The sequence below is a fragment of the Pteropus alecto genome, unplaced genomic scaffold (genome assembly GCF_000325575.1).
Source record: "Pteropus alecto unplaced genomic scaffold, ASM32557v1 scaffold205, whole genome shotgun sequence".
NCBI classification, from domain to species: Eukaryota; Metazoa; Chordata; class Mammalia; order Chiroptera; family Pteropodidae; genus Pteropus; species Pteropus alecto.
The window spans coordinates 740,485-757,793 of record NW_006436672.1 but is presented as its reverse complement, the minus strand read 5'-3'; the positions used below and the strand labels follow the sequence as shown (position 1 = coordinate 757,793).

The following is a 17,309-nucleotide window of genomic DNA, read 5'->3' as shown; positions in this document are numbered from 1 at the left end:
TTTCCCTGAATGACTAAGTCCTGACTCAGCAGAAAGGGCCACTAAGCCAAATTGTCGAGGTTCCCTGTGCGGCAGTGATGAGCCACCCGTCCCTACCTTCTGCCCAACCCCACGCCGGCTGAGGGCTCACATCACACACACACAAGACGTGCTTGTGTGACTAGGCCTTCCTTTAAAATGTCAAGCTCACGAATTTCTTTAATGAGCAGGATGCTGGAGGGGAGGAATTATTTTAATGTTTTACAATGAATGGCTCTTTCTTAAGTAAATCAGTTTTATGTGAAGCCTGAAGAACCTGGAGGGTCTAGAGAAAGAATCACATTGCAGGAATAGCCCCACTGTGCTTCCTTCATCCGTGGTCTCATGTCCTCTGCAAACTCTTCGTGTCCTCAGTATTTCCTGCCATTTACTGCAGCCTGGACCCATCTGGAAATGCCCGGGCCCACCAAAACCACAATGCAGTGGGTGAAAGACAGGGGCCAGGATCCTGACAAACTCATCTACCTAAGGAGGCCTCGTCCATCCCATTAATGACTTTCATCTGGACAAGGAGTCTGGTTAACAAATTAATAATCTACAAAAGCAGGGGTGACCCTTGCACATAGCAGGTGCTCAGTACGGATGTTTACTCAGCAGCTTTATTTAAAATGAATCTGCGAGCCAAGGCCACACCGCGTTGCTTGAAAGACACGTATAAGCCTCCGCTTTACATAACCTCAGGGATATATGAGGAGTGGGTTTAAGAGAAACTGTGATATAAACTTCCAATGGCATAAAACATGAATTATGCTAAATCGGGAGCAAACACGTGGACCTAGATGATAAGTATGGCCCCCTCTGCTCTGACATTCTCGGATCTTCTGATGTAATATGTAGAAGATGCTCTCTTAGTCATTAAATACTAATAAGTGAGCAGATTAAAGGAACAGGAAGACCTGCCGAAATAAATTGTAAAATCCCATCATCGAGGTACAGGATACCCTACTCATTACCATTTACTATACTGAAACAGTTACTGTATATTAGTAATAATGTTAAATAAGCAGAATTTTACTTTAATACAAAGTCTCTTAAGATGTAGCTGGCTAAACAGAAATTTATAACCCTACAGACACTTCCCTCAACACAGCCTTTCTTAACCAATCCATTCCACGGTGAAGATTAACCATCCCTTCTCTGGGCCACCTCTGTTATTTACGTGGGTTCCCATAACTGAGAAATATTCCTTTTAATTTCTGCTGGCCAACGAGAGTGGAGCATCTGGAGGGTATAGTTTGAGTCGTCTTCAGCCTAAGGAATAGGTACTCAAGCGTTTATTGGATGGATGGATGGATGGATGGATGGATGGATGGATGGATGGACGGACGGACGGACAGACGGACCAGATGGACAGCTATTAAAAGCTTGAGCTATAAAACGAGGGAGTTGAACTGAATGTTCTGATAAGGTCTCTCCCAGTTCTAACATTCTTTCCAGGTATCTATATTCTAGGCAGATATTGATTCTGTCAACAAATGGTAGGATTAGAAGATTTATATTGACCTTGCAATTTAAACTCAATGAGAAAACATGGGCTGCTGAGCCCGCCCCCAACATAATCCCTTCCGTATCCCAATGCTGACTGACGTCTAAGGTTTATGGTCTCCTCTCTCTCTAAAACCAAAAAGAGAGAATCTAGCCTAGCAGTTTAAAGGAAAACATGGAATCATATTACCACTGTGCCAAAAGTGACCTTGGTGACCATCTGGCCCAATGGCTAATGTGATCAATGTCATCCAGAAAGGTTAAGTGATTTGATCAAGGTCACACGGCCAGAGGCCGAGCTGAGGCTAGACCAAGTCTCTAGCTCCCTGAGCAGTGCTCTTTCAACCACTCCAGGCTGCCCTTTGAACTCTCCCATGGTAATTAAGTCAAAAGTCCAAGATTTATGTGAGCTGTGGACGCTGGTGACTGTCAACTGTATTTTTATTGATGCAGAAATAAAAAAATAAAAAACACAGCCTGTTTCAGCTCCTAGATTAAGTCTCACAAACTCCCTAAAGCCCCACTAAGGCCTCTGTCTTAAGTCTATAATTAGGGCCTTTAAAAATATCACTAATCAGGACATTTGAATGCTTTGACCCCTGGGTGGGGGTTGTCTCTGAGAGCTGTACTCCGCCCCCCTATCCTTTCAGAAGACTACAGTTCATCTGCTTTTGGTTTTTCATAAACTAAGAGAAAACAAATCTAACAAAATATGGAGATGTGAGTGAGGGTGTGATGATGGAGAGTTGCTCTTTTGAGACATCTCATTAAAATAACTTGCTGACCAACGAGGCGTTCGATAAGAAATACATTAAACCAGGCAAGTTACCCACACGTGAAATGCCTGAGTCCACTGGGAGACCAGTTGCCCCTTGGGAGTTCCCAGGATCAGCCTTCAAAAGAAAACCCTCAGGTGGTTGGTGATGCTGGTTGGTGAGGCTGTTTGACCGGAAGAGAGGCTGAGAAGGAAGAGACAGTCAGTCCAGGACGGAACCCTTGCTGGCCTCTGTGATAAAACACCCAAACCGATTTATGATGAGGTTTTCATCAAAAAGGAATTTCAAAAAACTTTTTAGAAGCTTGTGCACCTTGAGTTTTTTTTCAATGTTTTTTTTTTTTCTTAATTCTTGGGAACTTTCACACAACTAAGAAACCAACATTTACCAACTTAGATACAATCTACCAAGTAAAACTCCCAATTAGAGCAAAGATGACTGCGAACTGTTATCAGCAGATTAATCAATGAAAGGAGTTTGGAAACTCAGGCCAAAAATTTTCATTTACCGTACTTACTTCCAAAAAAAAAAAAAATTGCCTTTCTCCCTGACACAGGTATGGGCATCTGCTGCAGGTCCCAACAAGAATGAAACCAAAACAGAAAATTACCTTGTCTCTCTACACGATAGAAAGAACCAATCCACCTTGAGCAAGAAAGAATCTCGATACAGTTGTCTCGCTATCAATTCCCTCTAGTTAAGCAGCCAACCTGAACCTTTTGTCAATCATGATCTTCCCAAGAATTCAGTCTCAAGCTCTTCAGAAACATTAATCACTTAAACAGAAGTTGGAGGTATAATAAAAGTCACTCCAAAAAAAATGGACGTACGTGTCTACTTATTTGCTGCCCGAGAACCCATTAAGATACCTAGTACAAAGACTAGTTAAAAGTTATGCTTTCTTAGCTAAAGTATAAAATCAGAACCTTTGAAAATCCTCGACCTGGATGCATTTCAAAACTTAGCATTTGAAATGGCAACTTTCTGTCTGCAGAAAGTCGGTCTCACTAAAGGGCATATGTAGCAGCAGCATTATTTCCTGGCAGCCAGGCCTATAATGACATCACATGATTGTTCTCAGGAAAACATCTAGTGCTGGTTAGGTGTGAGGTCATCAGCTAGTCAGCTGCTAAAATATGACCTAAGAATGCCCTTCACACCTGTGATGGAAGAGCCTGACTTAAGAGGGTGCAGAAAGTCAGATCAATCAAATCGGCCCATTAGAGGATTTTTCAAAGCATGTGCAATAGGTCTGCATTTTGAAACAGCTCTTAGAGTCAATCAGTTTGGAAAACCCTAGCAAAGGACAGAATTAAACGTTTTACTACAGAACATTTCAGAGCATGTATTATGCTGATGACCACTATAAGTATCCAAGAAAAGGTCACGGTATGAGGTGTTTTCCAAATTCATTTCAAAACACAATTCGTTTTTGGCAGAGAATTAGTATGGACTAGGGTTCCAAGGGGTATTCTTTGGGAAACATCAACTTATTCTCTTAATGTAGAGACCAGACCTGAACGTTGCTGTTTTTAATGAGACCCATAAAAGATGGGCGTGAGGGCTGTAACTCCACAACCTATTCGCTCACCATCCAGGCTGGTCCCCGCCCTCCAGAAGCGGTCTACTGGGAAAGGCGGGTCTGGGATATTACACGATCCTGACTGTGATGCAAGAGGACAGGACGCGGATACTCTGAACAGAGCCACTCGATCTGCTGTGTAAACGAGGAGCCCGTGTTTGCGCTGGGTCTCGCGTGCCGAGGTGAGAGTTAAGATCCACCTGAAGGTTGCCAAACATTCCTATAAAAATTGAAATCCGACCTTGATGTTAATGGATACCAGTGTCATGGCCAAAATTCAACGATCCTGCCTTAATTTTTGACTGATTTTGGCCAGCGTATTTGACTACCACGCTTTTTGTGCTCTGTACAGAATCTAAGAAGAACTCTGTACCAGGCAGATAAACTCGCCTTCTTACTGTTAACCACCCAAATTAGACAAACGACAATCTGGAATACCAGCAGAGAGAATAACCTGCAACATGTTGTTCAAGAAGATACAGAACCAACATCTACCAACCCCACAAAGAGAAGCAACTTCAGAAAAGCCCAGCAATGTCACCGTCAGCACAGGGTCACCAGAGCATCATCTGTTAACTTTTGAGCACACCCAGTGGCATTTCCAGACGATCAGAAGGCACCAAAGGAATCAATTCGGACACGAGAGCATTTTCCAGGTGGCTGGAAATGCAAAGAATTTGGTACCTTTACAATTTTCCCTATTAATCAGGTCAGGCATTTGACACTTGAGGTGGCAAAAAATTGTTTTAAAGGCAACATCCCTTTCCCCGCCTTGCCAATTACCCTGGCCATGGCATTCCTCTGTCCACACAGGCCACAGCTGCTTAATCTCAGCCACCCCAGGCTGCACCTGTGAATCAGACCAGCCTAATCACACGAACAGATGGCACAGGCCGAGGAGCCAGCTAAGAACTGCTATCACTTTAAATCACGTCTAATGTTTCAGAGGCACCAGACAGGGGCAGTTCCCAGCAGCAGTATCTCCCCGGTACAGTTAACACCGGCCCTTAATCACTGACAAGCACCCATTTCGGGGCAGAGTTGGTGTCATTTGAGAGCTAATTACAAAGAACCCTGCTTGCAAGATGACGGCATGGAAATTCATTCAACGGAGTACTCTGCTACCTGGCCTTTCTACATGGGCACTAGGCAGGAGGGGACCGTGGCACGTAAGTGCCTTCCGAGTCAGAAGAGCGATCTAGTTCACTCGGCCTACTTGTTATGTAACCTCTACCTTGCTGTTACATCTTATTATTTCCCAAGAATCACGCTATCAGGCCACCAGGATGACACAGATCCTGACATGCCAACACAATGGAGTCGATGGCATCTGAGGTCCCAATCAACAGCATGACACCCACATGTCAGTGCAAGCACCCTCGCTCACCCCCATCACCACCCTGCGTGTTGGCAGAGGGGCGCTGTGAATCGACGTGCAACAGGCCCACAACTGAATCACACGTTTGCCTTTCGCTCGCTGCTTCGTGAATTTCCGCCCAATAAAACAGCAAAAACTAAAAACAAAAAACAAAAAACAAAAAAAAACAAAAACAAGAACAACTCCTCTCTCCACCTTATCGGGTTGATAGGAGGCACTGACTGGGCCAGCAACCGGCACAGAGCTGGCCCAAAGCTGGCCCTCATCACCACCTCCTCCCCTGCCGGAGCCAAAGAACTAAGAAGGAGTGAATGATGTCTTCTGATGTACCAGCTTCTATTATGAAAACATAATAACCTCATTAGAAAGCCAGTACAAATCACAGTGGAAAACACTTTCACCCACCTCATTACCCACCGTTTTACAAGCAAGGTCTCTGACAGTAAACTCCTCTTTGAAGCAGATCTGGACATGTGAACACCTAAGCCAATGGTTCTCACACTTTAGTGTGCGTGAGAATCACCCCCAGAGTTTCTAATCCAGTGGGTCAGGGGTGGAGCCTGAGAATTTTCATTTCTCATAAGTTCTCAAGTGATGCTGATATAAGTGATCCAGGCCCCGAGCGTTCTCTTGCCAAAAAAGTGAACACTGTATAAACCAAAATATTTCCCTTTTGTCCTAGCTGTTGATTTGGAGACAAACCCAGTTCCCCACCTAAGAAACACATTATCCCAGACACTTGACGAGATTAACTTTCTCTTCTTCCTTTAAAAAAGCCCTGGGCCTATTTGAATAATTAACTGTCTTATTATTCAAGCCTTGTTTAAATTTACTAAACTGATGAACATCCTTTTAAGAAAATGTAGAGTCTAAATCTGAGCCACAAATACCAGTGACCAACATAAAAGCCCCTCGGGAACATTCCAGCCATGTTACTGGAAAACACACCTAAATGCTGCATTTTATCTCCTTTATCGAATAAACACTCACAAGTACTCTTTTGAGCAAATAAGAACTCATCCGATCCTCACCACAATTGCATCAGGTGTTATCAGTCCCATTTTAGTTGTCGAAACTCAGACAGAAGTTAAAATCCTTGCCCAAGGTCACCAAACTCAGACGTGGTGGAGCAGGATTTGAACCCAGGCTGCCAACTCCTAGCAGCCATGTTCTTATGCACAAAGGAAAGGCCTCCTATGTGTCGACGCTCAGTGTTTACTGCCTTTAAAGGCGCTCACTGGCCCCCTTTTCCATCTGCAGAGTAAGGCACACTTTCCTTATTTCTGCTCAGCATGCAATAATGTTTTAAAAGCCAAGGTCTGTCAACCTCAGCACTACTGATACTTTGGACCAGATCACTCCTTGTTATGGGGCCGTCCTCTATAGCAGGGGTCCCAAAACCCTGGGCCTCCGATGGGTACAGATCCGTGGCCTGTTAGGAACCAGGCTGCACAGCAGGGAGTGAGCGGCAGGTGAGCGAGCGAAGGAAGCTTCATCTGTTTGCAGCTGCTCCCCAGCGCCAGCATCACCGCCTCAGCTCCGCCTCAGATCATCAGACATTTGATGCTCATAGGAGCTCCGGTCCTTGGTGCCAGAAAGGTTGAGAACCGCTGTTCTACATTGCAGGACATTTTAGCAACACCTCTGGCTCCACCCACGTGATGCCGCCAGCATCCCCATCCCTCCCCTCCCCCTGCTGAGACCACCGCTGTCCAGTGTTCCCGGCGTGAGGGGCAGAATCACAGCGAAGCACCAGCGACGGTTACAGAGAAACCCAGATGCCACGTGTCTCCGAAGAGCGAGAAATCAAAGGGAAAAAGAAACCCAAGAGGAGAAAGGTCGTAACTGCTTTCAGACCGGGGCGGCCCACTAACACGACAAGAAAGGACGAGCGGTAGAGAAGGGTGCACAGTAACGCTGGTTTATTCTCTCAGGTTCGAAAGTCAGGAAAGGAGACACCGCGGAGGAAGGCGGGGCCACAGCATCGCGGAGAGTCGACAGACGACGGGGGACGCTCGGGGCGCCCCACGAGCTCTCCTCTCTCGGGACCTTTGGAGACGGCTGTTACTTACTCTTGTTGTCCCTGTTCTCACTGACAAAATCCTCGGAGCCATCTGTGTCGTCCTCATCATCTCCGGATGAGATGGCATCTGTATTCAAAAGAACACATCCATGGTTGTGTTTTTGCCGAGCAACAGGCCATCGCCCACCGCTTTCTTCTCGGATGGGGGAGCCAACGCCCAGGAGCCCACAGGAAAAGTCTGAGCCCAGGTTTAGCTACGACGGTTTTAACGGCTTACATCTTGTCTCCGTGATGACAGTTGGTCTATATTATGATTCCCAATGTTTTCTGCTGTCACATTATTTAAACGTTCTAAAAAACTGAATGTACAGAATTTAGATTTTAAGCTTTAAACGGTGTTCAAATACCCAGCAAATTTACGGATTTTCCATAACATCCAATGATTTTTTGCTTTTTCCAACACAACCTTTCAGTGCTCAGGGTCTCATCAAGAAAGGAATGAGCCCTCAGAAAAACTTAGCTCCTGTGCGGCCTTCCAACCATTTATTAATATTCTGAAAGCAAAACTTTAAACTCGGCCTCCAAGGGGGGCCTGTGCAGACCCCATCGCCATCACGGCATGGAAGAAACTCAAATTTTAATTCAAAGAATCAGAAATCTTCAGCATCCAAATTTTAATCCTATGCTCTGAGTACCAAGGATGCCGGTGGTACGGAGAGAGAAAGATAGGTTTTTACTTATATAAAAGCATGCTGTCTTAAAAGAAAAATGTTACTTTGTACATGAGAATCCTGTCATTTTTAACGACCAGTCTCTCTGACACACCAGGTCCCATGCAAGAACTTCAAAAACAGATCAGTAACAAACTGAAGCTCTGTGCCTGGCGTCTGCTTGGTTCCCACCATGATTGTCCAATAAAACTGTACCCAGAAAACAGCAACAGGGAAGAGAGGGCAGAGGCCTCGCGGGCCAACTCACCTGTGACATTGACCATGAAGTAGACAGTCTCACTGTCTACAGTCCTAGCAGCGGTACAAGCATAGAGGCCGGAGTCTCTAGGCGTGGCACCTTCTATCTGCAAGTATTCCCCAATAAGCACTGTCCTATTGCTGGGTCCCAACTGTCCCCCATCCTTAGTCCAACTGATCACGGCGGCATCTCTCAACTGGCAACGCAACTCTAGCGAGTCCCCAGGCGCAGCCACGTAAACTTCTGGCTGGGAGATTTGGTATTTGGTTGGTGGCTCTGCAGAAAGGTGGGAGAGAGAAGGCAGAGATGGGGAGGAGGAGGAGGAGAGAACGTCCAACACAGGTCAGTGGCGGCCCCTTCACCCCAGGAGTGCAGTTCTTGTTTTGCAAACGGCCCCCAGCAGGCACGGGCCTCTCCCCGCAACCCCAGGAAGCGGCCCTCCTGCGCAGAGCCAGAGGAAGCACCCAGCAGAGGCTGCCCACTTAGTGACCACGAGCCGTAGGGCTTTAAACACAAACCCGAGACCCAGCATGGAAGGACATGGCACAAGAAAACCTTCAAGTCGACTGCCAATCAGAGCCCGCTTGCAGTGTGACCCCCCCCCCCACACCGAGGTCCCATTATCGTGACTTTTTTATGTGTAAGGACTGATGTTTTACAAAATTTTTTATTCGACGTGACTGCATGGCTGTGTGTCCACACACACACACACACACACACACACACACACACACACACACACTTATTTGTGCTGGATTTTGCCTGTTGTCACAACACCAAGCTGCTTGAAATGCCTCAAATTTAAGGGAAACTGATGGGTCCTTCCACGAAACTGCCCTCTGAGTTTTCACGAGCTCTCAGGTCAGAACTTTGCTGGTCTGGAGATGTGATTCTGTGCTGGGTGAGCTGAAGCAAGCTGTCTTACTTAACACAGTAAAAGCCTTAACACCAAAAACAAAGAGCTAAATGCCCCAGATGGCTGAGGGGTGGTCTCTGTGGCGTGTAAATAGGTCCTGAAATGAAACCACTGCGCGCTGTGCATTAAAAGCTGGATCCCGCCCTGCCCGGCAGCCCCCGCCACACGTCCTGGGTCCTGGCCTCCTCGGGCCTCTGCCCTCGTCTCCTCAGGACCGTTCCTTCCTGCCTCCCCTCCCTGCTACACCCCATTCATCCTTCAGGGCCCACATTCCGCAGGGCGCTCCAGATGAGAGCCTGCCATCGGTCACCCTGACCCAGAGCGAAGCAGATGCCACCCTCCTCCCACGTCCGCCCACTTCACCAGCTCCTCGGGACATGCCACCTCCCTGACGAACATGTCCTGAGGAGACACCAAGATCCCATGGGGAGGGCTCAGGTCCTGTGGCTCCTTGTTCGTCCCTCCCCTCCCCCAAGGCCATACCTGGCATGCACGTGGAAGGTGGCCCATGTGGAACATGGTCACAGTCCCCAAGTATGCAGGGCAGGAGGGGACCCAAGAGGACCCAACTCATGTAACCTCTGTGAGCAGACGTGAGAAGAAACCATGAGCCTTTAACAGCCAGAGCCACTGTCTGGGACCCGCGAAGGTCTGTGAAGCCGCTTTCGTACCTCACTAAGAGAACTGTGAATGGTACCCAGAGTCCCAGGTCCAGGAAACACAAAGCTCCCCAACTCTGGGACAGCTCCAAATCTGGGCAACATCACAAGGCAACTGTTTTGCCTCTTGAGTATGTTCTGTATAAATCTCCCAAATCAGACTGAAATAAAGTCGCCTCACGTTTCAATTCGATTGCTGAAGGAACAGCGAAGGCTGCAGGCATCTGGCCGTGGAAGTGCTGGCCACCACCATCCACGGCCGACACGGGAAGGCCAGTTTCCCTACGGCGCACCGGCCAAGAGGGCTGCTGACCAGGACGTGAACACAGAGATGACCCCAACGGAAGGAAGAAAACGGAAGTGAATGTGATATGAACAAACACGCCCCCAAACAAGGGCAGAAAGCCCCAAACGACAGGCAATTACGTTTCAAACGTTTGTTTTTCCCATTCGACAAGTATTTGCTGAGCACCTACTATGGGTCACACTTTATTCTGGATGCTCAGGGAACAAAAACAGTCCCCACACTTAACAGTCCCTACGATGAAAGTTGGGGAGCTTTAATTACAGTGAGGGTGACAAACAATAAATATAAAAATCTACAAAAAAATATTAAGTATGTGAGGTGATCTTAAATGTCAAGAAAAACACAGCAAAATGGAACACACAGAGATGGGAGGTTAGGGCACCGGGCTGGTAAGCTTCTGCAGGGCCAACCCCAGCCATCGCCTGTTTTTGTAAACAAAGTTTTATTGGCACACAGCCACGCTCATTTGTTTGCGTAATGAAAACTGTTGTCATTGTCTGGGGCTGTTAACAATGGCAGAGTTGAGTAGTTGCTTGCAGAGCAACCCTATGGCCTGTGATGCCTAAAATATTCAGTCTTGATCTTTACAGAAAGTTCCCCAGCCCCGCTGTACAGGATGGTCAGGGAAAGCTTCTCTACAGAGAAGGGCAAAGTGACGTTTCCTAGATGCTGAGAACTCAGTTCCTCGGGCCACACCTCCGGAGACTTTCGATCCTAATGCAGCAGAACCGAGTGACTAATAGAGATATGCTGAACTCTGAATCCCGAGCAGAAAAGGGACAGACAGGAAGAGAAATATGGGACGGAGCGGGAGAAGGAGGAGTTCGGTTTGACCCCAAATCTCAGGCCCTCTTCCTCTTCCAGCATCCTAGAGTCACAGATTCATAGGACATCAGATCTGACGGGGCCCCAAAGGCCACCTGGTCCAACCCTACTTACAGCTGGTTAAAACAAAGATCAGATGTCATTTAGGTCCCCTGTTTCCGACAACTACTTACTGAAACAGCACCCTCAATGTGAGAATAAATTTACCTTGATTAGCCTGGGTCATGAAACAATATTTATTAAGGCCACACACACCCTGTGATCAGCAAGTCACCGAGAATGTCACGGAATCTGCTCTTCTCTGAGCCGGAGCTGGTCATCGAAAGATCACTGAGCAGAGAGGCAGCTGGACATGAGCAGCAATGCCTCCCTCCCTCAGTGGACAGACCGGGACTCGTGCAGCCACCCTGCTTCAGTCCTGGCTGTGCTATAGGGAGACGCTATGCCCCTATTTCATGGAGGTGCTGCAATGCTCTGAGACTGTTTAAATACATACATATATATATATCTATATATAGATAGATATATAGATATATATAGATAGATATATAGATATATAGATATATATCTATCTATATATAGATATATATATGTATGCAAGACACTTGTAATTATGATGCAGAAAAATCTCTCCCAGCCAAGGGAGAGTTGTGATTTCTCCATTTTTAAAGGAAAGCATTTCACAGAAAATCCTTCCCTTCACCTTTAGTACGTAAACCACAAAGTCTTGCTGAAACCAGGGGTGCCTGAGATGCTAGGCCAGTGTCACCGAAAGGACAGCAGCCCTGCAGGCTGGAGGAGGAGGGACACAGGACGGCGAGGCCTCGAGGGCAGGGACCGCGTCCTGCTGGAGGCTGGACACAGGGGATACCTGACGAACAGGTGCTGCCCTGCCTGAGAAACAGAGGGAGCTTTAAGTTCCAACTCAACGCCGTTCCTGCCTAATCGCCCAGCCTCCAGTTCCTCATCTACTGACGAGCAAGAAAATGCCCAAAAAACAGACTATTATTTATAAGGACTCAACTAGCCAACCAATAGGAACCTGATCTTCCAAACTATAACCTGCTGGGCCCACGAATGTCACTGTCATTTTTCAAGGCTGAAGACACTCGCTATGACCTTGAGGATAATAGGAGAATATTTGGATTTCTACCTCCATAGGCAGTAAACAGTTTTACTAACGGGTTCCCATCTCAACAGACCGGTAAGATGACTCCACGTACTAAAAGTGGTCTTGATTTCCAGTAAAATCAGGTCAAAACTGTCACCCAGTTTTCCAATTACATGATAAGTATCAAGGACAGTACAATAACTCCCCAAAATACATCACTAAATTACAATGTTCATCCACGAAATGGAGCCATCCACCTTCAAAGTCTGAAACCAGGACATGCTGCCACGGTAAATTCAGAAAGCTTATAGCCACTGTCCCCTCCCGAACGATCATCGCACAAAAGGCTCACCCGGGGTTCTGCGGCATCCTTGGTGAACCCCAGCAGAACCCAGCGATATCCCTGCCCGGGTTAGGAGGATTTCAGGCGCGTCTTAGCGGGGAAGAGTGAATGGGCCATTGAAAGCAATAGAAATTGGGGAAAATCTAGACTTACTGGGGGGATCGCTTGATAAATTATACCAGTGTCTAACCACTACATTGTACACCTGAAACTAATATAAATGTCAACCACAACTGAAAATAAACAAACAAATAAATAATGAAAGAAACAGGAGAAAGGGCGAAGGGGTTGGGGAGAAACGGTATCAAGAAGGGAGAGAGTCAGAGGGCGGGCAATGGGGACACATGGAAGGGAAGGGAGGGCTGAATGCCACAGGGGTCCCTCCCACGCCACCCAGCAGCCCCCCCAGCTCACAGGCTGCCACACCAGAGACATCTCAGGCCAAGGTGCTGAGAACACAGGGGTGTAGCCTGGACGCACACAGCTGGCTCAGTGGGGGGAGCTCTGTCTGGTGCCCACAGTGAGGCCGCTGCGTTTCTCCTCCATGCGTGAGCCCAGGTGACTTCCCTGCCCACTCCACATAAACGCACAGTGGAGTTTACCTCCCACTGCCCTCTGGGAAGCCAGGACAATTTGCCCCGTCCCTTTGATGCCGGCGATGCGGAGTCCACGACGCCCTATCAGCCTCCCTAACTTGGAGCATCTTCCACTGACACGGGCCTCGCCTCGAGCCCACCACAGTGCACGACCTGCTCTGTAAAAACATAAAGGTTGACACAGGGCGAAGTAGTTCCTGGGAGATTGAAACAATACCTTTCTATAGCAATATTAACATTTCCTGGGTGTATCTGTTCTGGTGCTCTGGCATACTTTTCACCTTTCTGATGCAGGCCAGGGGAATAAACCCACACGAAGCTCCCAGGCCAGCATGACCCGTATCCCTTCTTGCTGGACTGGGAAGGTTCCGGAAGCCACTTTGCTACCCACCAAATAAATGCTCTTTCAGAGGCTTCTACAGATGGACGGAAGCTATGTTTCCACCTATCTTTCATGACACAAATTAAAATCTGAAAAGAGCGAGAGCGGGAACACACGCACACACTCGTGTTGGCTGTCCTTTGTCACCGAGGCCTTAAAACTGCTAGACAAACAAGGCGACGAGTTTACCTTCTGGGCGGGCTCGACGCACTTGCTTCTGCTTGCTGTGACCACGGGCCTGGCAGCAGACAGCTCTGCTGGGTGCACGTCTAGTTGCATCCATCTGAACTTGCTGGGAGGAGAAGGAACCTCTAGCAGGTCAGGGTGGATAGAAGAGGTCATGACCTCAGGTCTTGGTGTGACATCACGCTGCCATCACCAACGATGAGCTGCCTGAACTTACTTCCCGGTTGACAACCACAGGGAAACGAATTCTGCCTGTGTGTGAGGGGAGCCCAAGCAGGGGAAATCTCGTGACATCCAGAAGAGGCTGAGGTTTACGTGACGTCATCGTCCACGTAAAGCGGAACTGTCCACCCATGTCGTCTTGAGACGACCGAAGCGCTGGGGAGAGTTGGAACAGTGAGCTATTTCAGGTAACACTTTCTGTTGCCAAACCAGCGATAGCAGCACTTCAGACTGTCACTTTTTATAATGTTTGCCTATAAACTTTTGCCGTGTGGTTTTTGAAATGGCGCCCAAATGCAAACAGAGAACAGATGGGAGACCGGCATCTCGCCCTGTCCAATCGTTTCGTGGGGGAACAGACGACATTTAAACTGTTAAGGAAGAAAAAAGCAGTTTATGCCAACGGGACGACTGACTAGATCACACTGCACGAACGGAGCCTTTTCTGGGGTTTCTTTGGGACGGTGCCTTTTCAAATGTCAAGACCCATCACAGCTAAGAAACGGGAACCCCAGCTTCAAGGATGCAGTAGGGTCACCCCTGGGACATATATGCCCCTGAGGTGTGTCCCTCTCAGAAAGCCAAGGGTGCTCACGCCTTCAACACATTCCTCCGGAAAGGGGAGGAAAGGGAGAAAGAGAGAAATCTAGAAACAGATTCCTCTTGAGAAGGAAGAGGGGCGAGAGCAGGGGCGGGGGGAAGCCGAGGAGAGACGGGCAGGTGTGTGTAACTGCAGCGCAGGCCCAGGTGTGTGTAACTGCAGCGCAGGCCAGCACGGTTCGGGGTGGGGCTGCAGGGATGAGCCCGCCCCTCTGGGCACAGACCAGGGCTCCCAAGGGAACTGTGATGGAGCATCTGGGGCAAGAGCAGCGAGGGCGCCTCGGTGTCCTGGTGCCCTCCCAGACATCCTGCCACTTCGTACGGGAGGAATAAACATCGCTGCTCTGGGGCTGCCAATGTCTTGACAGAAGAAACACACAGAACGAAGCGGCAAATGTCACTTCAGTGTCACGGTACACAGCAAGTAAGTGGTGGCTGATCCGGTTAACCTCGCCCTCCTGGTCTCTGAGAGGGCCTGCAGCGGACACGCCACGGTCCCGATGAGAAGTTCCAACTGGCCAATACCCAATTTTCTGTCCCTAGGGATGGAACGCAGAATCTTCGTACACACCACGCTCCTGGGGCCTTTTTACAAGTTTGCATGGAGGGAGTCTGGACAGACACCTGGCATTTCAGCAGCTTTTCCATGTTTTACCAGCATTGGGGCTCTGGAGGAGAGGAACCCCCGCTTCTCCATGGCATAGTTTCAGTCTAGCTGCCATCAAAACTTACCAATAGAAAAAGATAAAGGTATTGAGGCCCCCGCAATCGAGTCAGAAACGACTGCCCTTGCGTGCCCTGGCACGGGGGCTCTGCAGACACACAGACGATAAAGTCAGCCAGTGGCAGAGCTGGCTTTTTCAGCTCAGACATCCTCAGAGCATCCCCTTTTTCAAGAACAGACTTGCAGGAGAAAAAAAAAACAACAAAAAACCCTGACATCAAATGGAGGCCTTATAAGGCAGAGGTACGATTTGTTCTTAAGGGGGAGGAAGAGACAGACGCACTGCATGGTATGAAAGATGGACGTCCTCTACCTCAAGAAACACCGCCAGCACTAAAGATGGCGGACAGGAAGAGGTCAAGGTCATGAAACCCCGAGAAGAAAACGAGGGGAAAGGCCACGGCTTTCTCCGTGCAAACGACTGCCGGTCAGGATGTCTTGTGGACACACACACGTCGGGACTCAAAACTCCCCTTGCGTCCCGAGGCCATCACCACCACTCATAACTGCCTCCGCCACGGTAGCCAGACTGGCCCAGCCTGGCTCACGTTCCCCGTGGTCGGAGGAGATAATGGCTCATGTTTCCAATATGGTAACCATTACCGATGACGTAGCTAGGCGCGCCCCTCCCATAATTTAGGTCTGTCTTTGAGAAACATGATGAACAGCTCTTCGAGTTTGAAAAGAGAAAATGAAAATGTAGCAATAGCACAGTGTTTAAGAATGCAGTCATTGAAGAGGGAGTCGCCAAAGAGTCAAGCCCTGCTTTGTCGGCACCCCCTCTCCTTTGGATTCTGACGTTTCAGGCCGTTAATCGCCGTGTTCTCCGAAAGGGAGAGTGTGGAGCACGAAACGGGGTGGGGGGTTCGCCCCGCTCAGAATACCTGCACGTTCACGAGAGCAAACTTGCCATGGGATCACCAGGATACCGGGAGTGACCCCATGTCATCTGCATAACATCCCTAGACGCTGGCAGCTTTCTTGAGCAAGGACTTCAAACGTGAGCCCTCGTTCGCGGAGCATTTCCCAAAGAGGCCACTAGGTGATCTCGTGCCCAGGAAGCAGAAACTGGCACTGCAGGTTATGTCAGAGGGGCCTGCACCCCCAGGTCAGGTGGACAATGAGGAGCCTATGTGCTCGGCCACCTGCGCATCCAGGCCCCAAGCCTCCTGTCTCCGGGAACTCGCTCACCAGATGTGGAGGGCAAATGAGCTTGTCTCAGATCTTCAGGGCTCCCTAGGGCACACTGTTCTGGGGAACACGCCCTCAACAAGTTGGCCCTGCCGACCTACGGGGGCCACAGGGGGAAGGTTCTATACTACCAGTGTCACCGCAAGGGGCAAGGGGGTGAAGGGAGGGGTGAGGGAGGGGGGCAAAGTGCTGGGCCTCACAAGGAGTTGAAGGAATGAACGGGATTTGCCTGACCGTTCTCAACACCATCTTTTAGGTCAAGAGTGGCCTTGCAGAGGTGTCTGTCGCCTTTAAAATGAACACACATCATCTCTGGTTCTGAAAACTTAACCGCCTGCCTTCTGAGCCCCGGTGACAGCACTCGCCCTGGGGCGGCCCTCGTCAATGGATACAGTGGCGAGCCACCTTATACAGATGCTCCTTCAGTTCCCACAGCTGTCCCCCGAGTCCTTCGCAGTCTGTTAGCGTTAAGGCTCCAATCTCATTTCTGTCCCCTCCCTGGTGACTCTTCAGAAAGGCAAAGGACAGGCTGGGGATGTGAGAAGTACAGACTCGGAACAGACCAGAGTCCCAACTCTGCCACTTAAAAATCATGTGACCCGGGACGAGCCCCTCGGCTGTCTAATCACTTCCGGTTTCTTCACCTGCAAACCAGGAACAACACTCAACGGGGCAGAGCACAGAGGGCAGGCCCCCGGCACAGCTCCCGCCCCCAGGAAGCCTTCCAGCTGAGACGGTGATTATTCCTCAGCTGCAAGAGGCTCAGCACAGAAGGAAGAGAAGCCCCCTGACCAGGTCTTCAAACTGTGGGAAATGGGGACGTTAAAGAGGAAACTTCTATCACGTTTCTGGAGCTCCGACACATGGTTTACTGCTCATGACCTACAGTGCCACCCTGCCTTCTGCGTGTGTACATGCGTGTGTGCACGCGTATGTGTGGGGACGTGCTCTCCCCACCCCACGCCCCCCCCCGGGGACCTTCAGGCCCCCCCTGC

The 17,309-nt window shown here is 49.0% G+C and overlaps 1 protein-coding gene across 16 annotated transcripts in view; it reads right to left on the bottom strand.

Moving 5' to 3' along the window:
• The window catches only part of FGFR2 (fibroblast growth factor receptor 2), a 100,600-nt gene that overhangs the window by 66,579 nt on the left and 16,712 nt on the right, over positions 1–17,309 (bottom strand). For 10 of the 16 annotated variants that reach the window (XM_015590635.2, XM_015590637.2, XM_025047964.1 and 7 more), the window contains 2 exons: positions 8,262–8,528; positions 7,333–7,410 (listed from right to left, as the gene is read on the bottom strand). The exons of 3 other annotated variants lie outside the window; for them this stretch is intronic. In XM_015590635.2, coding sequence (XP_015446121.1) covers positions 7,333–7,410; positions 8,262–8,528 — 345 coding nt within the window. The remainder of the gene's footprint in view (positions 1–7,332; positions 7,411–8,261; positions 8,529–17,309) is intronic. 3 more of the 16 variants (XM_025047971.1, XM_025047973.1, XM_025047974.1) reach the window with 1 other exon arrangement.